This window comes from Aythya ferina (genome assembly GCF_964211825.1).
Source record: "Aythya ferina genome assembly, chromosome: 23".
Taxonomy (NCBI): Eukaryota; Metazoa; Chordata; class Aves; order Anseriformes; family Anatidae; genus Aythya; species Aythya ferina.
This window is the reverse complement of record NC_140321.1, coordinates 3,479,486-3,505,074: the sequence shown is the minus strand read 5'-3', so window position 1 is coordinate 3,505,074 and position 25,589 is coordinate 3,479,486. Positions and strand designations below refer to the sequence as shown.

Here is a 25,589-nt window from a genome sequence, read left to right as displayed (position 1 = left end):
CTGTGGGTGTGTGCCTTCAAACAAGCTCAGCAATGTCTACAAGAAAGATCCAAGACGCCCATGTCTTCTTCCAAGGCTTCTTCACTGCTCTAAAATTGGCTCCATACCTGTATCCTGTTGGACCCAATGAGGCATGTTGGCAAAGCAAAAGGTGTAGTGGGTTTAGGTGGCAAGGTTTTGGTAGCAGGGGGGCCATAGGGGTGGTTTCTGTGAGAAGGATCTAGAAGCTGCCCCATGTTTGGTAAAGGCCCCACTGTTGACCAGAGCTGAGCCAATAAGTGATGTTGTTTTGCACCTCTGTGAGAGCATATTTAAGACAGGGAAAAAAATGCTGTGCCGTACAGCAGCTGGGAGAGTGAGAGGAGTGAGGAACAGCCTTGCAGGTGCCAAGGTCAGTGAAGAAGGAGGGGGAGAGGTGCTCCAGGTGCCGGAGCAGAAGTCCCCTGCAGCCTGTGGTGAAGACCATGGTGAAGCAGGATGTCCCCCTGCAGTCCATGGAGTACCACGGTGGAGAAGGGTTCCAAGCTGCAGCCCATGGAGGAGACCACGGTGGAGCAGGTGGCCCTGCTCCAATGGAGGCTGCCGCCTGTGGAAGACCCCTGCTGGAGCAGATTCCGGGCCGGACCTGTAGCCCATGGAGAGGAGCCCACGCAGGAGCAGGTGACCTGGAAGGAGCTGCTGACCATAGGGGAGCCAGGTTGGAGCAGTTTTCTCCTGAGGGATGGACCCCATGGTATGGACCCATATCTGGAGCAGTTCTGGAAGAGCTGCTGCCTGTGGGAAGCCCACACCGGATCAGTTCATCAAGGACTGCATCCCGTGGGTGGGACCCCACAGCACAGGGGACAAGAGTGACCGACAAGGAGCGGCAGAGAAGAAGCGCTGTAGACTGACCATAATCCCCATTCCCATGTTCCCCTGTGCCGCTCGGGGGGAGGAGGTGGAAGAGGGTGGATGGGGGGGGGGGGGGGGGGAAGGTGCTCTTGGTTTCTTTCCTTTGTTTCTCACTTCTCTAGCTTGTTAGTAATGAGCAATAAATCTTACTATCTCCCTATGCCAAGTCTATTTTGACCATTACAATAATTACTGCGTGATCTTCTCGTCCTTATCTCAATCTTTGAGCCTTTTTCATCATATTTTCTCCCCATTCCTCTTTGAGGAGGGGGAGTGAGAGAGTGGCTGTGGTGGAGCTCAGCTGCCCACTCGAGCGGAACCAAAACAAAAGGCAGGGAAGAGCATCGGGAAGGCCAGCTGATGAACTTGTTTGAAGTACTTGTGTGAGTGCAGGGTAAACTGAGGTGGCCATTTGGAGACACTACCTGATCAGCACCCACTTTTGCTTCTGGCTGTGGGGTGCTTCCTGAGGGGAACACATGAGCCTGTCCCCATCCCCTGAGCCCAGTCCCTCAGCAGAGTGGGCAGTACTGGGCAGACACCCCACCCTGTGCATCGCTGCTGTAGGTTGCTCCCTGATAGCCCTGGCTGTACACAACAAGCCTTTGGCAAGTGGCATCCGTGGCTCGGAGTCCCCAGAAGGTGGCCAACACATTACATGGTCTCTGTCAGTGCCTTTCCTAGCCTCTTTCCTCCATCCAGGCCCAAAAAGCACTTCCCATTCAGATTCCCCATGGCCTTATTTTCTTTATGGCTCCACTGACATCTCAGAACAGCCCAAAGACCCTGAGCATCCATACACCCAGTGCCTTCCACCCATCCCAACAGGCAGGGCTGGCAGTATCTCCAGTCCCCCTAGCCCATCCCATCAGGAAGGACCGGCAGCATCTGTGGTTCCCAGCCCTGAGTGCACATTTGTCTGCATTCCAGGCAGCCACACAGGCACTGTAACAGGGAACTCAGTTCCTATCTGTCCCTCCCACTTCCTGCAGAGATCAGCCCTCCTCCTCCTCCTCCTCTTCCTTCTCCTCCTCCTTCTTCTTCTTCTCTGAGCACGTCTGTCCATACTTTCATGCTGCAGCTAACAGGGTTCAGTCACAGAACCATTCCTGTGTCTGTCTGCTCGTTGGTCCTGCTGCAGCCTCCTGTTCCATGGTGAGTGTGTGCCTCTACATCCATCCTTACATCTGTTCCATGCACATGCGCACGTTTGTTTGTGCTTGCTGTACTGCTGCAAAGGTTAGGAGGCTTCTCCGTGTCTGTCTGTTTTTTATTGCTCAATCCTGCCAGGCTGAGGGGCATGGAACTTGTGTTGCTGTTCGTTTCTGTTGCTCTGTGCAATGAGTCTCTCCATCTCTTGTTACTTACAGGGCTTTTGCATGAGACTAAGAACAACGTATGCCCTCAGGGAGAGTGCAGAAATAGAACTGGTTTGAGTAAGTTAGTTTAAATGTTGTCTATATATTTAGGCTCTTCATGGCTGAGGACAGAAAGTGTGCAAGCTAAGATTCAAATTGCCGTGAGATCATACACACAGAGATCATGATATTCAGAAATTCATATTAACACAGAATAAGTGAATAAGCATACATATTTTGTTACTAGATTTCTTAAAATTGGTTGCTGATAAAACAAAATTTCTACTATGATCACAGAATTATATCCTTAGTCAGATCTCTACTAATTTAGCAGCACTCAGTTTTATCAAATAGAAATGGTCTTCACATGAATCCCTCTGACAATGGGGTCCTCCAGCAACTGGAGGTTTATCCACGTACAGCTTAAAGAAACTGGCAGCAAGGATGGCTGACTGGAGACAGGGGTCTCTGGCAACATCAGGGACAAAGATGATGTGTATATGAGAGTATCGCTTTCTTATATGAGTAAGGTGCAGACACTTATACCTACCCTTACTTTTTGTGGTGAATGGTCCCTGATGGCAGGTTTGAACATAGTCATTTTCCTTCCTTTCTTCTTTTCTACTTTTCTCATTCTGTACTTTTGCTATGTGAAGACCCCAAACCCAGACGAAAAACTGTCTGATTTTTATGAGGTCCTTTCAAATTTACATGTGTTAAAATCCCCTTAACTTGGTAACTGTTTGGGGCAGTACTGGCAGAGAATACAAGACTGCCATTAATGCTGAGCTGAGTCAGGGTTGCTGGAGGCTCTCCATCTCCTGGGAACAAAAGGGTGGTTCCCAAAACCATTCCCTCAGAAATCTCACCCTGACTGCAGATGATCATCAAGAGCTAACAGTTCTGAGCTCTCTCTAGGTGCTGTATCATTATGCCTGGAATGGAACTGCATGGTCATGCATCACATCTTCCTGGCTGAGAGCTTAGAATGACTTTGCAAGACAGTTCATCCCCTTCCCGCCCCCGCCCTGCTTGTGTTAACATTCATGTTTACTCCTGGGGCAATGGGGTGGATTTCCATTCATTAGACTGACTTCTGCTCCTGTATGTTGGACAGTCATAGCCCATTGCTTATTACACCATCTGCCCAGTGTTACAAGCAGAGCACATGGGAGACACTCATCCCTCCCACCCCCGCATGCCCCAGCCTCCCAGCCTTCACTGTGAGCCATGCTGCAGAGGGGTCCCCCCTTGCCTGGTCTCATTTGCAAGGAGGTGGGACACAATTCAGCAAGATGCCTCTTCCTCATCGACTGGGGAGAGGCAAGCAGGGACGATGCCCCAGTGCTCCAAGCTTCATTTCAGCCCCTCTCCTTTGCCTTTGTCATCTCCAATGGCCAGATAGAAATGCTGTTGCCATACTTGTCCACCTACTCCGCTCTCCACTCCTCATCCCAGGGTCACCAAGGTCTCCAATCCCCGTTTTCCCCAACAAGAAGCTCATACCTCAGAGGTGCCCAAGCCACCCCGCCCTTCCTCCCCACTGTTTGCAACCTGTCACCCACGTGCTCCTGCACGGGCAGCTCAGGCAGAGCCACTTTAGCTCCAAATATCCCTGTGGCTTCTTCAAGCACTTAGGTACCAACCAAACACAGTGCAAATTTTCCTTCCTTACACCTTACTCCTTGAAATGAGTTAATACTTCAGCTGGACTGGAACACTGAGGCACTTCCTTTTCTCTTTCCAAAAGCACCAGGGAAGTCCCCTGAGCAAATAAATACCTTGCAGCTGCCCCCACACTTTCATGCAGGCTAGCCGGGCACTCATTCTGTCTTCCTCCTTTTTCCAGAAAGGCATTTCTCACTGGGATCTGATGCCTGCATCAAATGTTTTGCACCAGGATTTGCTGGTTTACTATGATCCCATTAAAAAGGACACTCAGATGCTGTAAAATATCATTTAAAATGACATTCTATGTTGTAGGACAGTAGAGAAATATGAGACATATAGAAAGAGGATAGCATAGATAATCACATCCCCATCACTGTTGGGAACCCCAGGCTGTGCAACATCAAATGGTGATCTACCTGATCAGCATGCAATATGTTACAATGTGATATGTTACAATGAGCAGGCTACAGTGTCAGCCCTGTTACAGTGATCTGGCTGAGGTTGTCTTGCAGCCAAGGCATTTGTGCAGCCCAGCACAATCCCGAAGGTGAAGCTGGATGTGCAGCACAGCACAGAACAGGCCTGTGCCTCCTCAGGTTAACTGTTGTGTGGATCACCAACTCCTTCGTGTGTGATGATTCTCCAGCCAAGATCACTACGGCACATTCTGGGTATTTACCACAAGCATGCGCTAGGTGATGCTCCTTGCTCACTTAACCATCACCACTCAGCCACCTACTGGCAATCCTGAACAAACCTACAGGACAAAGCAGCCGATAAATGCAGTGCCAATTCTTCTACTGATACGAAAAAGGACATCTGCTATGATATGACATCACTTGGGGAGCGTATGAAGCATTTTCTCTTACTGGAAAGTGTGAAGCATTAGCTAGTGAAGAAAGAAACTTGGGACTCTATGAAGAACATGCTTAATGATCTTTAACAGCTTACATAAACCACGGCACATTAGTGTTATAATCACAGCAATAGCAAATACATTTAGGTCAGTTAAGTCTGATGAAATCTGTCAGCATGTGACTACAATATAACTGTGCTGTGATTAACTCTGATAATTGTCAGTGAATACCTACCAGAAACGTTAGCTGCACACAATCATGGTTACTGATAGCAGTATAATGTTAAAGGTATGCAGACCTTTCCAGGTTCCTTTAGGACAAGCATTTGTACATCCCTGAGATCTACTAACCTGCTGAGGTCCACAGGACCTGTGTATTAGCCCTTGGAGTCAACGTTCACAGCACAAGGGCTTCAAGATCCTCCCTCCTGACATGCTGAGCAGGCCCGGAGAAGATGTTTGCATCATGTTTTGCATTAAGAAGAAAACAAAACAAAACAAAACAAAAAAGCACTCAGACTTTGTAAAACAGCTCCCATGCACATGTGGGGGAATGGGGAGAAAAAGAAACTGAAACAATAAGTCCACGCAGAAGCACAGAGAGAAGGAAAAAAATTAATCTCTACTTCAAGGCTTTTGACACCGTTTCCCACAGCATTCTCCTCAAGAAACTGGCTGCTCTTGGCTTGGACTGGTGTATGCTTCGTTGGGTTAGAAACTGGCTGGATAGCCGGGCCCAAAGAGTCGTGGCGAATGGAGTCAATTCCAGTTGGAGGCCAGTCACTAGTGGCGTTCCCCAGAGCTCAGTACTGGAGCCAGTCCTCTTTAATGTCCTTATTGATGATCTGGACGAGGGCATTGAGTGCACCCTCAGTAAGTTCGCAGATGACACCAAGTTAGGTGCGTGTGTTGATCTGCTTGAGGGTAGGAAGGCTCTGCAGGAGGATCTGGATAGGCTGCACCGATGGGCTGAGGTCAACTGTATGAAGTTTAACAAGGCCAAGTGCCGGGTCCTGCACCTAGGGCACAATAACCCCAAGCAGAGCTACAGACTGGGAGATGAGTGGTTGGAAAGCTGCCTGGCGGAGAAGGACCTGGGAGTATTGATTGATAGTTGGCTGAATATGAGCCAGCAGTGTGCTCAGGTGGCCAAGAAGGCCAACGGCATCCTGGCTTGTATCAGAAGCAGTGTGGCCAGCAGGGCTAGGGAAGTGATTGTCCCCCTGTACTCGGCTCTGGTGAGGCCACACCTCGAGTACTGTGTTCAGTTTTGGGCCCCTTGCTACAAGAAGGACATCGAAGTGCTCGAGAGAGTCCAGTGAGTGGCAACAAAGCTGGTGAGAGCTCTGGAGAGCAAGTCTTACGAGGAGCAGCTGAGGGAGCTGGGCTTGTTCAGCCTGGAGAAAAGGAAGCTCAGGGGTGACCTTATTGCTCTCTACAGGTACCTTAAAGAAGGCTGTAGCGAGGTGGGGGTTGGTCTGTTCTCCCACGTGCCTGGTGACAGGACGAGGGGGAATGGGCTAAAGTTGTGCCTGGGGTGTTTTAGGTTGGATCTTAGGGAGAACTTCTTTACTGAGAGGGTTGTTAGGCATTGGAATGGGCTGCCCAGGGAGGTGGTGGAGTCACCATCCCTGGAGGTCTTTAAAAGATGTTTAGATGTAGAGCTTAGCGATATGGTTTAGTGGAGGATTGTTAGTGTTAGGTCAGAGGTTGGACTTGATGATCTTGAAGTCTCTTCCAACCTAGAAATTCTGTGATTCTGTGATTCCCATCAACGAGCAATGTTTGGCCATGTCCTGCAAAGCAGGGCCTCAAAACGCGTAGTGGAGGAACAGCCCCGTCTCCCACGAGAGCCCCCCTTTTATTGCTGAGTGTGACATCAGGTGTTATGGAATATCCCTTCGATTGGTTTAGGGCAGCTTTCCTGGCGATGTCCTCTCCCCATCCTTTGCCCACCCCCAGCCTGCTGGCTCTTGGGGCCTTGGAAGGAGTCCTGATGCTATGGCAGCACTATGCAGCAATAGACACAACACCGGAGTGATACCAGCGTTGTTCCAGCTATGAGTGCAGAGCACAGCACTGTGTGGGCTGCTGCAGGGAAAGGTGACTCCATCCCAGACAGACCCAACACATCAGGTTAACTAGTATGTGGATCAACAGCTCCTCTATGTGCAATGGTCACTTGGTCAAGATTGCTACATACTTACAGCAGTTTACTAGACCCACTAGTTTACAGTGGGTTCTTCACTGGTAATTTTCTTCCTAATGACACCACATAGACCCTGAGCTGTCTTTTATCTCCTCTAAATTCAATGGCCTGTAGCTTTCTGTACTTCCTCAATTTCTTCAGGCAGATTGTTCATTGTCCTTGCTAAGTCAGTTCTGTCTTTTGGAAGAGTCAGTTGAAACTGACCCAGAAGCAGCCACTTTGTCCTTATTCTGGAGCTTCCCTATTAGAGGTGTCATTATATTATACATCACATGGACTAATAATTAATTATATACGCTCATGCAGCAATTCTGCAAGCAATGGTTAACTTCTGCCATTCCATAATCAAAGCTAAATATATTTGTGCTGGATCATGATTTAATTCTATGCTCTAATGGTCCCTCTTTCATTTCCTGTGAATCCAAGATTTACATCTCCTCATACACACTTTCTAAGCTGTCTTTCTCCTGCCTGATAGCAAAAGGAACTCTGTCCTTAACACCTGTGAAGAGCAAGCTGGGAATAACTTCAGGCCTAGTAATGGGACTGTTGAAGTCTAAGCAAATACCCTTCATGGAACAAGTTCATGGGGTAACTCAACTGTTTTGTTGGAGGGAGCTGTCTTAGGACAAGCTCTCACTGAGAACCTGTGCCTCTTCTTCCAGTAAGTATGGAGCCCCTGAATGGAATCTGAACACTGACTGATGTGTGTTCAACCCTGCTTTCTCTCTGACAGTACTTTCTTTCACAAATATTCTCTCTCCTAAGGGCTCTTTGTGAAGGGAGGGGAAGAGAAAACCAACAACATAGCATGGAGAAAGAATGGGAAAATGTTGGCATTTGGGAGCACACCTGATTCTAGGTGCTTTGATTCCTCCTCCCTCTCTTTTTGCAGACTGTGCTTAGGAAAATCTTCATTGCTGATGGTGACAGATCAGCATCTGCACAAACTGATGTGCTGGTGAATTTGTCCAGCTTGGAGACCTGCTACACTTCCACCACAATGCTCAGGCTCCTGGCCAGCTTCCTGACTGGGGACTGGACCACCTCTGCTCAGGGCTGTTTGGCTAAGCTCTATTTCTTTGGCTCTCTTGCAGCTTCTTAGTGCTGCTAGCTGGCAACCATGTCCTACCATTGGTACTTGGTCAAACTGATATCAAATCCAAAGGACATATGTTATCCCCCTTTCGATAGAGCAATGGAGCAAAATTTGAAATGCATTATGAGCAGATAGGTCTAACCTTTGCTATGTTTAGTTATATAGGAGGAAGTTTAGAAACATTGTATTACTTAGCCAGCTTCATCCGTAAGCAAATACAGACTTGAACCTCAAAGTGAAGGCAAGATGATGCAGGCCTGGAGGATGTGTCAAAAGAAGATGAGATGAGGATGATATGCATGAGTGCTATGCATATGTCCTTGGATGTGTAAATGACTAAGTTCAGTATGCAGGCCGAACATGAAATAATAAGAAAAGAAAGAACAAGATGTCTAGATCATGCACAAGAGCCGGGTCCAAGCAGCGAACACAGTGAGGAAGACTATTGATGTCCACCAGAAAACCCCAAAAGACCACCGGTAGAAACAAATGTGCATGTTTCAGGGACATTTGAATATTTTAATGACTTCTGGGATGTAATATGAATGATAATTATCCAATAGAAATCTAATGATTTCTAATGAAATTTAATGATTTCGAATGATGATCTAAAGTTTTGGTAGTGGGGGGCTGCATAGGTGGCCTCTGTGAGAAGAGTCCAGAAGCTGCCCAGTGTTAGATAAGGGCCAGTTTCATTAGCTCCAGAGGGACCCAACCCTGGCCAGAGTGGAGCCAATAATTTATGTTGTTTGTGCCTTTGTAAGAACAGATTTAAGAAGGGGATAATCTGCTGCACACAGCAGCTGGGAGTGAGAGGACTGAGAAACATAGAATCCTAGAATATCCTGAGTTGGAAGGGACCCATAAGGATCATCAAGTCCAACTGCTGGCACCGCACAGGTCTGCCCAAATGTTTAGACCATGTGACTAAGTGCACAGTCCAATTGCTTTTTAAATTCAGACAGGCTTAGTGCAGTAACTGTACCCTGGGGAGCCTGTTCCAGTGTGCAACCACCCTCTCGGTGAAGAACCTCTTCCTGATGTCCAGCCTAAACTTTCCCTGCCTCAGCTTAACACCATTCCCGCAGGTCCTATCACTGGTGTTTACAGAGAATAGGTCACCTGCCTCTCCACTCCCCCTCGCAAGGAAGCTGTAGACCGCGATGATGTCCCCTCAGCCTCCTCTTCTCCAGGCAGAACAGGCACAGTGCCCTCAGCCGCTTCTCATACATCTTCCCCTCTAGGCCCTTCACCATCTTTGTTGCCCTCCTCTGGACAATCTCCAACAGTTTAATGTCCTTCTTGTTCTGTGGTGCCCAGAACTGCACACAGTACTCAAGGTGAGGCCGGACCAGCGCAGAGTAGAGTGGGACAATCACCTCCCTCGACTGACTAGCAATGCTGTGCTTGATGCACCCCAGGATACGGTTGGCCTTCATGGCTGCTGGGGCACACTGCTGGCTCATATTCAACTTGCAGTTGACCACAACCCCCACATCCCTCTCTGTGGGGCTGCTGTCCAGTGTCTCATCGCCCAGTCTGTACATATAGCCAGGGTTGCCCCATCCCAGATGCAGGACTCGGCACTTGCCTTTGTTAAACTTCATGTGGTTGGTGATCGCCCAGCTCTCCAATCTGTCTAGATCTCTCTGCAAGGCCTTTCCACCCTCATCAGAGTCCACAACTCTCCAAGTTTGGTGTCGTTGGCAAATTTGCTCATCAACCACAACCCTTTGAGACCTGCCTGTCAGCCAATTGCTCACCCATCATATGATGTTTTTGTTAAGTTGTATGCTGAACATTTCGTCCAGTAGGATCCTATGGGAAACCGCGTCAAAAGCCTTGCTGAAGTCCAAAAAGATCACATCAGCTGGTTTCCCTTGATCAGCTAGATGGGTGATCTTATCATAAAAGGAAATCAAATGTGTTAGGCAGGACCTGCCCCTCATGAACCCATATCGGCTGGGACCAATGACCGCATTGTCCCCCAGGTGCGCTTCAATAACTTCAAGAATCATCTTCTCCATAATTTTACCAGGCACTGACGTGAGACTGACAGGCCTGTAATTGCTAGGTCTTACCCTTCTTGAAAACTGGGACAACATTTGCCAGTTTCCAGTCCACTGGGACCTCTCCAGATTCCCAAGATCATTGAAAAATAATTGAGAGAGGACCCGTGATGACATCAGCCAGCTCTTTAAGCACCCTGGGATGGATCCCATCCAGACCCATGGACTTGTGTGGATCCAGGTGGAGTAGCAAATTCCACACACGTTCAGGGTCGGTTGGGTTTTTGTTATTCCCACCGTCATGGTCCTCCCACTCAGCGCAACCAGGGTCCCGAAGCCCACCATCAGCATTGAAGACAGAGGTGAAGAAGGCATTAAACGTCTCTGCTTTGCATATGTCATTGTCTGTGAGGAGACCTTCCCCGTCAAGTAGCGGATCTACTACATCCCTGAAGACACCAAGGTCAGTGAAGGAGAGCAGGAGGTGCTCCAGGAGCTGGAACAAAGTTCCCCTGCGGCCTGTGGAGAGGCCCCTGCTGGAGCAGGCTGTCCCTCTGCAGCCCATGGGTCCCACAGCAGAGCAGATCTCCATGCTGCAGACCGTGGAGAACGGGGTCCCACCATGGGTTCCACAGTGGGGCAGGGGATTTGGGGTGTGCTGCCACCCATGGGGGACTCATGCTGGAGCAGTCTGCTTCAGACAGGTGGACCCTGTGGTACAGACCCATATTGGAACAGTTCTTGAAGAGCTGCTGCCTGTGGGAAGCCCACACAGGATCAGTTCAGGAAGGATGGCATCCCATGTGAGGGACCCCATGTGGAACAGGGACAGAGGGACTGTGAAGGAGTGGCAGAGATGAAGTGCTATATACTGACCGCAGCCCCCATTTCCCCATTCCCCTGTGCCAATCAGGTGGAGGAATTGGAAGAGGGTGGATGAGGGGAAGGTATTTTTTTTTTTTTAAAGTTTCTCATTCCTCTGTTTTGTTAGTAATAGGTCATAAATTTCTCTAGCCTACCTATGCTGAGTCTGCTTTGCCTGTCACAATAATTACTGAATGATTGCCATGTCCTTATCTCAGCCCTTAGGCCCTTTTCATCTTATGTTCTCCCTCTTTCCCTTTGAGGAGGGGTAGTGAGAGAGCAGTTGAGGTGGAGCTTAGCTGTCCAGCTGGGTAAAACCACCACAAACTCATCTTCCCCCCACTGGCCTGGATGGCCATCCTTGCATCCAACTACAAATTCCATCTTCCTGCCCAACTTCCCATACATTCATATTTTGCTGCCATTCACTCCTGCTGCCACTAAATACTGCCCTCTTCAACCAACAGCTTTGGCACTCTCCTCCCACAAATCCATGTATGCATCCACCCATCTGCCCAGACTACGTTTCATCTGCTCTTTGTCCACCCCTCCTCTGTCCATTTCTTCCTGTCATCATTGGTGCTGGTTTCCTCCATGTGCAGTTGCCATCGCTCAGGCCCAAACCCATGCTCTGCCTTGTTTCTCAGTCTCTGACCATTATTTCTGCCACCTTCCCTTCCCTGTCTAGTGTAAATTAAGCACACACACACACCCCTTGAGCCAACAGATTTTTTGGACATCTGCAGTTCCTATTGCAGGCCTCTCTCCTACCAATCTACTACCAGGCTAGTGAAAAACAATCTTGAGATAAGGATATGAGGAAGCAAGAGTCATCTTGGCCATGTATGCTGGTGGGAGCTTCCTGTCTTAGAGGAAGGGAAGATGGAGGTGCTGAGTTTCTTTCATGAGGTCCTCATAACTCACTTTATGCTCTTTCCCACACAGAACCTGTCTTCAACCTTCAAGTCAAGATGAGGCCAAGTGGCATGCTGAGAAAGCGTCGTATGTACAGGGGTGAGTTGGGGCCAGGAGTGTGGTGTCTGTGAACAGTGGGGAGGATTTTTACTGGGAAAGCAATGTGGAAAGGAACTGATTTCTTGAATGGTTGAGAGGGAAGCACATTTCTTTGTGTTCTGGGACTCAGAGGCATGCCCTGTAGTCAGTATTTACTTTTTCTGAGTTGCACAGGAAAAAAGAGGTTGCTGTACATGTGATTCATTTCACCCATAGTGCTCAGGGCTTTCCAGGGAAGCCATCAAGAAATGGGGTGATTATGTGGACCTCCTGTGACTACCTTTTATGTTATGCTAGGGTCCCTCCTTCCTTTTCAGTAGTGCAAAATGAGTCGTATATGCACTTAAGTTAATCTCTCTGGAACATTAGTCTCAAAACAGGAGGTAGGACTTGCTTCTTGTCTCTGAGATACGGTATGAAGGTTTGAGGAGCTGCAGAGAACTTCCTGCCATTTGCATGAAGCTTGTTGTGGGGCTATCTCGTTCCATATATTGAAGGACAGACTCCTCACAGTGCCATGATAGGTCTGAATTAAGGTGAAGCATGGAACAATTAGGTGATCTGAGGTCTATGCGAGACAGTACGGGGCTTAGAGAGATGAGGAAATGTGGTCCAAGTGACACATACTGGCAGCCTTAGGGACCTTTAATTGCTGTTTGTCAGCTTTTGCAAATTGTATTTCTGTGGCAAGTTTGGACACACAAATGTTGCCTGTTGCTAGCAGACACTTTAAATGTAAAATACTCTACAGTCAACCAGTGAGTCTGACAACTGTTATGTCTTCCTCAGGATTATTTGACAGGGGAATATGGTTCTTTTCAATATATCAAGAAATACAGCTGGAATCTGTGGCAGTAAATGTAACCATCCAGGACTTTGTGGCTGATGTGGAGTCTAAGCTGTTTTTCCGCAATAAGCAGCAAGTCTCTGAGGAGATCATGTTCGTCTTTCCTGTGGACCCTGACACTGTTGTATACACCTTCTATGCTACCATGGGGGACACCCGTATTGAAGCAATGCTCTGGGACAAGGAGGAGGTACTCTGATTCTTTGGGGGGGAGTGGGGATGGGGGATTGATAGGGCAGGGAGAGGGGTTCAGGTTGAAGTGAAGTGTGGAAGTGAGAGAATAAAATTCTGCTGTGACCTCAGTAACACATTTTTCTCGCTTTGTGGTAGGCCCAGAAGCTGCACAAAGCCACTTCAGGCATGGAGAATTTGAGATACCTGCAAGATCAGCCAGATATTTGGGGTCCAGTGTTTGTCTGTTTCTTGGGGACCCTGCCTCCTAACAGGGATGTGGCCATCAACCTGTGCTATATCCAGGAGCTGCCGCTGCATACTGATGGAGCTGCCTTGTTTTGCTGGCCACAAGACCTTTTCCCCCGACATATGCGCTTTAGTGAGTGAGCCCACGGGTGCCTATACCAGGGAGGAGCACACTCCTCCTCACCATCTCTGTGGGGCAGGACCCCATAGCTGCACACATGCCACACCGATAGAATCTGAAAATAACCCCTCATACCTCACAGCCAGAAGCCCCCCCAAGTCTCCCCACATATTCCACAGCAAAAGAACCCCACAAATTCCTATACAGTTCACACTGTGAGACAACATACAAGCCCATGCAAGCATTGCAGTGAGAAAATCTCAGATTCCATATCTGACCCACCACCACCACCCATGACAGATAGTACTCCACAATCACTGTCTGCTGCCCTACATTCTCTCCTTTCACTTTCTCACATCTTTTTGTCCCTACAGACTGGCAGATTTCTGAGGATGAGATACTGGAAAACCTGCACTTTAGAATCTGCCTGCAGTCAGCCTGTGGTGTGTCTCATGTAGACATTAACAGCAGCCACACCCCTCTGCAATACACAGCTCCAGATCAGACATCTGCTGAGGTATGGCCCTGTCAGATGCCAGAGTCCCAAAGTGGCAAAGTAGGGAAGGGCCTGTGATGTACTGATGATACTAAGGACTCCTTGGTCCTTCTATTTGGTTCCCTTTCCTCCCCACACCCTACTTGTCCTCAGGTTTCCTTGAAATCAACACCTTGGCACTTTGATGATTTGCAATTGCTTGTGTATTATAAACGGCCTCACAATCTCAGTGCTGTGGTGGAGAGCAGAGATCCCAAAGCTGCACCTGGTGAGTGTGGATGGCAGAACTGGGCACCAGGGAGACTGGGGAAATCTGAGGAATTTTCAGGCAATAGCTTCATCAAATTAGAGAATCACAGAATATCACAAGTTGGAAGGGTCCCACTTGGATCATGAAGTCCAACTCATGGTTTCACTCAGGATTACCTAAGATTAAACCATATGCCTAAGAGAATTTTCCAAATGCTTCTCAAAGTCCAACAGGCGTGGTGCTATGACCACTTCCCAGGGCAGCCTGTTCCAGTGCCCAATTGCTCTCTCAGTGAAGAACCCTTTCCTAATATCCAATCTGAACCTCTCTGGACACAGCTTCATACTATTCCCCCAGGTCCTGCCATTGGTCACCAAAGAGAAGAGATCTGCACTTTCTCCTCTACTCCCCTTCATGAGGAAGCTGTAGGCCACAGAGAGGTCTCCCCTCAGTCTACTCTTCTCTAGAACAAACCAGCCAAGTGACTTCAGCTGCTCCTCATAAGTCTCCCCCTCTAGACCCATCTAGAATTTGGCACTTGGTCTTGTTAAAGGTCATGTTGTTGGTGATTGCCTAGCCCTCTAATTTGTTAAGATCTCTTTGAAAGGCCTCTCTATCCTTGAGGGAGTCAGCAGCTCCTTCTAAGTTAATATCATAGGTTGGAGCTAAGGGCAATATGTAGGACAAAAGCAAAGAGACAGAGAAGGGGGTTCCAACCTAAAAATCCTCCTTGCTTCTCCCCCACGCTCCAGGATCCCTGCTGGGAGACCCTGTGGTGATGGTGACACTGAAGCCCAGCATTCCTGAAGTGGTGCCCAGTACAGGCCAACTTGGGGAATTCCTCTTTCTCATAGACTGCAGCCTCTTCCAGGATGCACAGGTACCATCTGAGGAGGTCTTCAGTGTGGACTTTTCACAATACTCCTGCTCAGGTGGTGGGGATAGAGGCAAGCTGCTTCGTGGGAGTGGATGTTCTGCCTAGCTTTCCCATCTAAGCTCTTCCCATCGTTCTGTCTGTCCCTAGAACACACTGCTCTTCCTCCTCAAGAGTTTGCCTGTGGGCTGCTATTTCAACATCTACAGTTTTGGGGCCACTTTCAAAGCCTTCTATCCGTGAGTTGGGGGTGATGTTGGGGCAGGGCCAAGAGGCAAGTTGAGTATGACTCTTCTAAGTGAAACTAGGGACAAGCTCTAGCTGGATGGCAGCTGCTGGGTTGGATCTGTTAGAGGCACTGATAGAGTAAGTTCTCCTTTCAGGCTGCTTCTAGAACACTGGTAGTGAGATAGGGCTTTCCTGGGAAGTGGTCATGTGGGGATAGCTGTGGACTGGGTTCTCTCCCTCTGACATTCTGCTTGCTCTCCCATAGGCAAAGTGTGGAATACACGCAAGAAAGCATGGACAATGCTGTGAGACGCCTCTCTTCCATCTGCCCTGATCTAGGGGGCTGTGACCTCTTGGGCCTCCTAAAGTCAATCTACAGCACACCACTCCTTCATGAGCATCCCCGCCAGGTATCAGGGCACAAAGTGTAATGGGGAAGTGAAAGAATGTAAACAGTGGGGCAAAGGCAGATTTCAGTATGCATCATGAGTCATGCTGCTGGCGCTTGCATTGAGAGTTGCCATGTAGGGGGGCATTCTAATGTCAGAACGTGACACCATCATTGGGGTGGGCAGCTTAGGAGGGCTTCTGTGGAATTTGCCTTTGGAGAAAGTGGATATTCCTTGTGGCATGCCACTTTGTACTAACAGATGTCTTGGTGTTCCTGAAAGGAAACACACAATCTCTTTCCCTCCCTCTTTCAAGGTGGAAGAGGGTAAGGCTGCCTGCATTTTAGGAGAGTGTCTTTCCTCTGTGAGGGTTCACAGCCCTAAAAATCTTTGTTTCCCCTCCTCTCCGCCTCAGCTCTTCATATTCATCCAGAGGAAGATCTCCAGTGAAGAGGAAGCTATCATGGCTGAGGTCCACCGCTACCGTGATGACCAACGGTAATGGGGGAGCCCTGTTCCTGTCCCCCAACATGGTCACTCACCCTGACTGTCAGTCTTTCAAAAATTCTCTCAGGGCCTAGTCTGTCCTACATCTTCCCTTTGATGGGACTTCAGCAATGACCTCCACACACACTTTCCTTACCTCACTAAGACTGCCTATACTCTTCTTGTAGTGGGCCTTCTCTCACAATTTTTCCAGGCTGTTCTCAGCACTTCTCTTTTTCCCCTCACCATGCAATACCTCAGTATGCTCTGAGGGCCCAAAATCCATTCCCATGACCTCTATACCCCAAACCAGTTTAACCTCTCCCTACACAGCAGGCAAACTCTCTCACTCCAGGGTGAGAGAAAGCTGAATCACAGTTTCATTCCTACAATTAAAAACAGTCTTACCTTTCCTTTATACCAATCTTGCCATTCTTACCTCTCACCTTTGTCCACTCTCTAACCTTTCTCTCTTTTCCTGTACAGGTGTTTCTGTTTTCCTGTTAACAGCTGTGACAGCTTCAACCTTTGCCAGGCCATTTCCCTGGAGACAAAGGGTGAATGTGTGTGCATCCACTCCAAACTGGACATGACATCTGAGGTAACTCCCCAGGCGCCTGTGCTTCCAGCACTCCCACTCCCACTGCTCTATACAGCACTTCCAATGGTTCTCCTAGATATGCAAGGCAATCCAAATGCCATCATCCACGCCAACTCAGAGACCCCCTCCAGCAGTCTGTGCTCTCTGTGTCCCCTCACCAGGCAGTGAAATGCCTGCAGCAGGCCCTGAAGCCTCTGGCAAGTGAGATCTCACTGCACTGGGACCTTCCACCAGGCCTGGAGGTGACAATGATTAGAAAAGCTCCCGAGTCAATCTTCCAGGGACATCAGAGCATCATCTATGCCCAGATCCATGGACAAGCACAGGTGAGAGATCAGATCCAGGACCAAGGCTTTCTGGAAGGTATAGGAAACACTCCCAGTTTCATGTTCTCAACACAGGGAGTCGTTCACCTCTACTAGACCTGGGAAAGACCAGTGTTATGTCTCTGTGAACCCTGTTTTTTCCCTCCGAGATGCCACTGCCTCTGCTCCAACTACAGACATCTATCTACTACTTTAGCAGAGCAGACATGGAAGCTAAGTGGCCAGCCTCCCTGTGCTTTGCAGATAAACTTTTCTGTCTGACTCTTTCCCTTGTGTCCCCAGGATCCAGAGGCAGATGTGGCAGCTGTGACCCTAAAGTACCTTGTAGGCAGCCAGTCCTTCAATTACACACTCAGGTTCTTACTGTTCCCATCAGCAGATGACAGGTGAGAGGATAACACAATAGCCCACAAAGACAAAGGGACATTATCAAGGTCTCAAGGAGGGACAACAGGTGTCCTTTGCTTGCATACCTTGAGATGGGAAGACAATATAGGTTTCCAGTGCTCCCAACTTATCTCTTCTGCCTTGACATGGGGAGAGGATTTGGGTGACCATTGCCCCACTGCCCCCTCATCTTTACTCCTGCTGCTACTCCACAGCAGCCGTGGTTGAGGGAAACGCAGTTGACGTTTTCTACCTAGACTTCAGCAAGGCCTTTGACATGGTCTCCCACAATATTCTCCTGGAGAAGGTGGAAGCCCATGGCTTGGACAGGTACGCTTTTTGCTGGGTTAAAAACTGGCTGGACGGCTGGGCCCAGAGAGTGGTGGTGAATAGATTGAAATCCAGCTGGCGACTGGTCACCAGTGATGTTCCCCGGGGGTCAGTGTTGGGGCCCATCCTCTTTAATATCTTTATTAATGATTTGGATGAGGGAATTAAGTGCACCCTCAGTAAGTCTGCAGACAACACCAAGCTGGGGGGAAGCGACGATCTGCTGCAGGGCAGGAAGGCCCTGCAGAGAGACCTGGACAGGTCAGATCAATGGGCAGAGGATAATGGGATGACGTTCAACAAGTCTAAATGGTGGGTCCTGCACTTTGGTCCCAACAACCTCATGCAATATTACAGGCTTGGGGCAGAGTGGTTCAAAAGCTGTGCAGAAGAAAAGGATCTGAGTGTGCCGATTGATACTCGCCTGACCATGAGCCAGCAGTGTGCCCAGGTGGCCAAGAAGGCCACTGGCATCCTCACTTGTATCAGGAATAGTGTAGCCAGTGGGACCAGGGATGTGATCTGTATTCTGCTCTGGTGAGGCCACACCTTGAATAGTGTTCGGTGTTGGGCTCCTCACTACAAGAAGGACATTGAGACCCTGGAGCATGTCCAGAGAAGGGCTACAAAGCTGGTGAAGGGTCTGGAGCACAAGTCTTATGAGGAGCAGCTGAGGGAACTAGGGTTGTTTAGTCTGAAGAAGAGGAGGCTCAGGGGAGATCTTACTGCTTCTCTACAGCTACCTGAAAGGAAGCTGTGGGGAGCTGGGTGTTGGCCTCTTCTTGCAGATAACCAGTGATAGGACAAGAGGGAACGGCCTCAAGTTGCACTAGGGAAGGTTTAGGTTGGAAGTGAGGAGACATTTCTTCTCAGAAAGAGTAGTCAGGCATTGGGACGGGTTGCCCAGGAAGGTGGCGGCGTCACTGTCCCTGGGGGTTTTTAATGAAAGGTTGGACGTGGTGCTTAAGGACATGATTTAGTGGGCGATATTGGTGGTAGGGGGATGGTTGGACCAGATGATCTTAGAGGTCTTTTCCAACCTTGATTGTTCTATGATTCTATGATCTCATCCCCCTACCCACAGTGGAAACAAGGACTAACCCCCTTTCTCTGCAGGCTGCCTGTGCACCGTATGGCCATGATGCATCTGCTGTGGAAACTGTCCCGGGATGGGACAAGCAGGTCAGAGAAGGACATCTGGCAGAATGCAGTTACGTTCAGCCTCAGCCTGGGGGTCCAATCCCCCTTCACATCCAGCATAGCTGTACGCATGGAACTGATGGATACCTGGCACCACGGTAAGGCCAAGAATAGTGGGGATAGGATTGTAAGGGGAAAGTGGAACTTGCTGGTCTGATGCCTCCTCACCATCACCAGCCCCATAGCCTGTGGGCCTGAACAACCTTTTGCCTCTCTCTTAAATATATTAGTCTAACCCTCACTCCCCATCTTCCTGCCTCTCTCTCAGATTCTTTGCCTCTAGACTCCCCTATGCTGCTTCCTCCCTCTCACAACCTGGTTCCCTGCCAGCTTCTCTGGTGTGGCTTCAGGCCTGTGTGGTTCAACTCCACCAAGTTTTGGATGGTCCAAAAGTTCCAGTTCTGTCTTGAGCTGCTTCATCCCAAAGCCTCTGATGCTGTAGTACTGACCAAGCTCTCATCCCCCCATAAAGGTAAGTAGAAAATTCTCGACTGTGGATCCTCTGATGTGTTGCGTAACAGTTAAACTCTCCTTTCAGTATTTATTTTCTCACCAGACTTCCTGATTATCACTGTGCTGGTGACGGATGGAGAAATAGGCAAAGCAAATTTTCCCATAGTGCATTGGAAGCCTCAGTCCAGACAGAGCATGAAAGGAAGAGACTGCTGTCTAGGTCTTGAGCTGAAGAGAGAGGCTGGTGCTTCTCTCTGGTGCTGGGGCAGAAGTGCCCTCCTCTGTGAGAGGTATACTCTAGACAAGGCCTGGAGCTGCTAACTGAAGGAACTAAAAGTAATGAGCACACTCCACAGCATCAGGGTGAATGAAGAGGAGATTGCTGTGGTCTTTGTGGAAAGTCTGCAGAGAGAAGATTTTGAGTGACCTGAAGCAAGGACATCTGGAATTCACAGTCAGAATGGAGAAAGCTGGAGGCTTGTGACTTCTGGCACCAATAGGAAGGCTCCTGCTCAACCTGCAGACCTGCAGCTTCAGAATAAGTATAGTGCCCATGCACTGGTGAGAACAAACTAGGACTTTCAGGGGAGGCATCCAGAGTCAGCTGAGCCTGACTGTAGCGTCCAAACAGAAAGAAAAGGCATGTGAATTACTGGAAACTCTCTCATTAAGATAAAGGCATTGATATACTAGAATGAATCTAGAGGAAGGCCACTAAAATGAGGGGGCTGAACTACATGGCATGCAAAAAGAAGTTGAAGGAACTCGTTTTGTTATTAAGGATACCTTATTTTTGTCTACAACTACCTGACTGGAGGAAGATCCAAAGAATACAGAGACTTGGAGGTACATGGCATTAGGATAAGAGGCAATTGATACAAGTTGGAACAAGGGAAATATTGAATGGGTATAAGGAAGTTTTTGTTTTGTTTTGTGTTTTTTTTTTTTTTTGTTTGTTTGTTTGTTTTGTTTGTTTTGTTTTGTTTTGTTTTAAATCATAATAACCAAGAACTGTTGGAATCCTCAGCCTTGGAGATGTTCAAGATAAGTTCCTGGGTAAGCTGATCAAAATGAAAACTTCCTTGAATTATGGCATTGGACTTGATGACCTCCAGAGATTCCTGCCAACCTAAATTACATTGTGTACATTTAGGCTAGCTTTACATGATCCCTAGTTCTGCCCCCAACTTCTTTGTTCCCCAATACTTCTTCTGTCCATAAAAGCTGCTAATTCTGCTGCAGAACTCGGCCATGCCTAGAACATTAATATCCTATGGTCTGTGCTTGACCCTCCTCACCTTCACACTCATGTATTGCAGTGCTGTTGTAGCTTCAAAGAAGTCTTATATCCCAGAATGTGGAAAGGAGCAGCTCATGATGAGACTGGGTTCAAGAATTGATGGTGGAGAAGGATGAAACGGGGTTTTAAATGCTGTAGAATCATGGAATGGTTTGGAACCTTTAATGATCATAGAATCATTTAGGTTGGAAAAGACCTATAAGATCAGCAGTGTCAGGATACCTGTGAGGGACTGGGAAAATTTGAGGGTGCTCTGGGAGTTCTGGAAAAGTGCAGGATGCCTTTGGAGGTCTGGGAAAACTTTGGAAAGCCCAGAAAGGATGTAGGACAGTTGAGGATATCTGGAGAAGGCAGAATTTAAGGTTACTAACCATTACTTATTTCATAGGAGCTATGTGAATATTTCTGTCTTCCAGAGCAGGAATCTCCTCCTGAAGAGCTGGTGATGGAGGAACCACCACCATTTCACACAAGTTGGGACTGGAAAATTTCACCATTGTCAACAAGACTGTGTGACTTCTCCAGTCTCAGGGCAGTAGTGGCACTCCAGAAAGCAAATGGCTCATGGGACCTGACCTCAGCCCTGACCTTAGCCTTGGGGCTCAGCAAGGCTGAAGTTAAGGGCCAAAGGCCCAGAAAGGTAAACAAATCAGGGGCGGGTGGGGCGAAATATCATGAGCTGAACTTTTATCTTCTCCAAGTTTCCAGTCTGAGCTGAACCAGCAGGAGAAGATCAGAACAGTCAGGATATTGAGGCTGTCTGCTTGTAGAAAGGAGAGATGTAATCAACACAGGTATCTGGGAACTTTCTGGCATTGAGGATTTCAGAAGCTCAGAGAGTTTGTGTGTGTGTATAGAAGTCCTCCTTTCAGGCAAAGATTTGTCCAAAGCTTTGTGCTATTTTAGGTTTGGTCTTTCTTTTCCCCCTGACTGTTCCATTTTCCTCCACAGCATGTGAAGCTGACTGCCTGGGCCACAGTGTTGGCCTTAGTCTGGTTGCACCAGTATAAATGGAGGGTATCTTGGTCAGAACTTCTGGAGGCCAAGTCTTGTAGGTGGCTACAGGACCAAACTGGTAAGTAGATTTTGCTAGGAGGAGTCATACTCTAGGCATTTTCCACAAACTTGCACAGCAAACACCCATGTTCTTCTTTCCCTGTGCTCCTGTGTGGCAGTCTATGAGACTGTCAGTACACACTGTCTTCCCTTTCTGAGTTGTGTCCATCCTCTACCTTTTCTCTCTACTTGCAGAGATCTATCTGGATGAATGTCTGGAAGCAGCAAATTCCCTCTTAGGTTGCTTGGTAGAGCCCATCAGCTTCAGGATGTGAACTTCCCCATACTACTGGGAATGAGCAAAACGTTGGTCAGGGAAGCAGCCAGGATTAGTGACCTAAACTGTCTGAAAGGATATTCAGTATCATTAATACAATGCTAAAGATAAAATATGAAAAGGAGAAAGGAAGGGGAGAGGAGAAGAGAGGGCAGGGCAGGGCAGGGGGAGGGGGAAACGGGGGCAAATTGAGGCTGGGGCAGGGGACATTGTCTTCCAGAGAAGGCATTGCTTAGAGATTGGATGGGCATCGGTTTACTTGTAGGAGATGGTGAGTGCCTTTGCATCAGAACTGATTGCCTATGCGTTATTTGTTTTTTCCCCTCTTTTCTTCATTTATTAAACTGTCTATATCTTGACATGAGTCCTCTTGCTTTTGCTCTTTTGTGTGCACCTGATCCTTCAACCAATTGCCTCAAAGCCCTAAAGTCCCTTTGGGTCACTTTTGGTCTTCTCATTTCTATCTTATCAGTGCCAACATGAAAAACTAATAAAGGGTAATAATCAGCGGGATGTACCAGGTGAGTGGCTTTCCAAGTGATGTCTCTTACTTGAGCCCCAGGGAGACAACAGATTTTCCTATAGGTTGGGTCTGGATGGCAAATCAGGCCTTCTATTCCCTTCAGAAGGGAGTCCCCTATGACAATAACCCTTCTTTTTTTTTCTTGGTGGGAGTTGTTGTGATGTGGGGCATAGATTGACTTGCCCTTGGCAACTCCCCCAGTGTGGATGGACCTTTGTCCACATTGCCATTTGCTTGCCCATTAAGTTCCAGAGCCTCATAACTGTTGCGGGGGGGCACCTGGGAAGGTGAGGTAGACAACAGGGGGGTTCACCTGCTGTGCTGAACAAGAACCTGCTTCCACTCACCTGGTTCTTAGGTCACATTCCTCTGCCTAGTGGCAAGGGGGTAGGGGAGTCTTCATTTCTTGTGTAGTGGTTGGCTGAGTACTACCCCCCTCCCCCCCCAAGTCAATCTCTTTTTCTCTCTGATGATCCTCAGCATGCCCACTTCCTCCCCAGTCTCTGCCACCAGGTGAAGCTACTCTTCAACTTGGGCACACCTCCCACTGCTGTGCTCGCTACTGCCATCCTGTACTGACATGAGAGTAGGGCACACCCAGCAGCCTGACACCTGAGTGACAGCATATTCCCCCCGGAGCTCATGGAAGAGAAAAAAATCATCTAATTATTACTGAAAAATAGAAACCACATCTGGCTTATACTATCCCTGATCTGCAAATGATTGGAGATTGGGAGAGTAATCAGAGGAAAGCAGAGTATTCATGAGGGTTTGTCACATTCTTCCTGAGCATACATTTTTGTCCCTCTTGAAGACAGAACAGTAGTTTAAATGCATCTTTGATCACATTCATTGCAGCTTTTTTGAAATTCTTATGCAAACACATTGGAGAACCCTGGTAATCACTGGTAATCATTTCTTCCACTCAAATTTTGGAAAAAATGAGATTTGAAACATTCTTAGTGCAAGTCCTAGGAAACCTGACCAGGGATCCCAGTTGTGTTTCCTTGGTTCTGATAGTCCATGGAAATGAGTGCTGGGACTCATTTGTCCCTTAAACACCGTCCCTGGGAGTGTTTAAGGAAAGGTTGGATGTGGTGCTTAAAGACATGATTTAGTGGGTGATGGTGGTGGTAGGGGACCAGATGATCTTGGAGGTCTTTTCCAACCTTTATCATTCTACGATTCTATGATCACGTCCCTTCACCTGTTGCCCTTCTTTAAGCAGGGATATATGACGTTCAGCCCAAACCTAATCTATGCTGATTCCATGATTTTGTGATTCTAAATGTCTCCCGAGTAAGAAAACAGAGACCAATGTCTTATAGCTTGATAACAGTCTCACGTTTGAACTCTGCCCCAATACATTGCATGGAAGAACTGAGCTCATACAGTTTAGATGAAAAAGCTAAAGAACAAACTTCATCAAAACTTGTCTAGGCAGATATAAATGCTGGTTCTTGAGAATGATATTTTAGGCACATAAATGGAATGCATAAGGTCCTACCCAAAGGCAATACATACAGAAATCTGTGTCTTGCATGTCTTACTCAATGCCCACATCATGAGGACAAACACCATATATTGTGAAAAGTTGGGAGGAGGTATTTTAATCCCCAGAGGAAATGTAAAACTTGATTAAGTGGATGTGTGGCTGCAGTAGGTTAGACATACACACTTTGCAACTCTTTTTAAGCCTCATTTATTTCTACCTGGTTTAGCTATAAAGAAAATAAACATACTGGTCGGTGGAAGTACAGATGTCGGTGCATTCAAGTTTCCCGTTTTCATTCCTAGATATTTTTTCCCCTGACTAATTGTATGCTGTGACCAACAAAGGTGAAGCTATCCTAAAGTATGGACTCGTACACTGACAGTGTGGTTGCCTTGACTTACAGCTCCCGGTAAAAGTATAGGAGGTGCTTTTCTTTTCTTACCAGACTTTCAAAAAAATTGTATCCTTATCTGTCCTTGCTGGTATAGGTGACAGAGGTACAAGCCCTTTTTGGTCTTGGCTCAGCAAACCATGTGGAGAATATGCAGTTCCATTGCAAAACAGCACTGAAGATGTTTAGCATGTCAGTTATCAAATGCATAAGGATTTGCAAAATGGTTCTCTGTTGTGGCAAGCTGCGCATCTGCCTGTCTCTGTGTGTGTGTTGACAACTCATTGCCAACAAAACCTTTGTTTTCATAGTGTTTGGATACTCCTTACCACTGATCTGGCAAGCAAACATGCGTAAGCCAAAATCCATGGAGTACTAGCTTAAGCGCATCTACATACCACAACGAAGATGCCTGAATTCCAACTGGAACTCGTTCAAGAGAAATGATTCTGAGTTTAATGAAATAGCATTTTTCCTGTAGTGCTATTGTTGATTTACCAACCTGGTTACACATAATCACACAGGATTGTTTATGTTTTACAGGCTCTCTTGAGATCATGTAATCCAACCCACTGCATAAACAGGGTCAGCTCAAACAGGCTGTCCAGAACCTTGTCCAGTTGAGGCTTCAGTATCTCCACAGATGGAGAGTCCACAGGTTGTCTGGGCAACCTGTTTCAGTGTCTGACCAACCTCTCACTAAAACATTTTTTCTTTTCTTGAGCTCAGATTCAATTTCATAATTCTTTAAACTCAGTCTGAACACAAGAAAACACAGGAAAATACTAGTGAATTAATCATAGGACAGCTCTGAAGACTTTGACATTTTTTAATATCACAGGCATACTTGTCTAATGCCAGGATGTTATAGGCAATATTATTAGACTGGGATTATTCAGTGCACCATGGGACAAAGTCAAATACTTCTGCCATTGTGAACAACCTATAGGTCAGATATTTAATATTTGATCAGTTTTAATTTTATACACAAGAAATGCAGAAAAATGAGCAGGTGAGAAATACAGAGTCATAAATTCATTATTCTGCACAGAAGAGAAAACAATCAAACAAACACAAAAACTACCTTTGCATTCAGAACTTGTTTGTATGAGAGGAAGATAGAAGCAGTTGAATCTCTTGCAAAATTCTCTTACTATTATTGGAC

At 47.5% G+C, this 25,589-nt stretch overlaps 1 protein-coding gene across 4 annotated transcripts; it reads left to right on the top strand.

Annotated features, from left to right (window-relative positions):
- The first annotated feature begins 1,922 nt into the window (after positions 1 to 1,922).
- On the top strand, positions 1,923 to 25,518 carry LOC311423068 (von Willebrand factor A domain-containing protein 5A-like). Of its 4 annotated transcripts, XM_084496653.1 has the most exons (19): positions 1,923 to 2,049; positions 11,906 to 11,974; positions 12,764 to 13,011; positions 13,152 to 13,374; positions 13,737 to 13,879; positions 14,012 to 14,126; positions 14,861 to 14,988; positions 15,133 to 15,221; positions 15,476 to 15,620; positions 16,015 to 16,097; positions 16,572 to 16,686; positions 16,848 to 17,012; positions 17,295 to 17,398; positions 18,846 to 19,027; positions 19,198 to 19,401; positions 21,099 to 21,322; positions 21,634 to 21,757; positions 22,488 to 22,536; positions 24,336 to 25,518. In XM_084496653.1, the coding sequence occupies exons 2-18, from the start codon at positions 11,932 to 11,934 to the stop codon at positions 22,496 to 22,498; spliced, it is 2,346 nt and encodes a 781-aa protein (XP_084352779.1). In that variant the 5' UTR covers positions 1,923 to 2,049; positions 11,906 to 11,931; the 3' UTR covers positions 22,499 to 22,536; positions 24,336 to 25,518. The 4 variants fall into 4 exon arrangements, 3 of the variants coding, with proteins under 3 accessions (XP_084352779.1, XP_084352778.1, XP_084352780.1); XM_084496652.1 differs by lacking the exons at positions 22,488 to 22,536; positions 24,336 to 25,518 and adding an exon at positions 21,934 to 22,374; XR_014685567.1 differs by lacking the exons at positions 22,488 to 22,536; positions 24,336 to 25,518 and having other exon boundaries at positions 21,099 to 21,476.
- Positions 25,519 to 25,589: the final 71 nt, after the last annotated feature.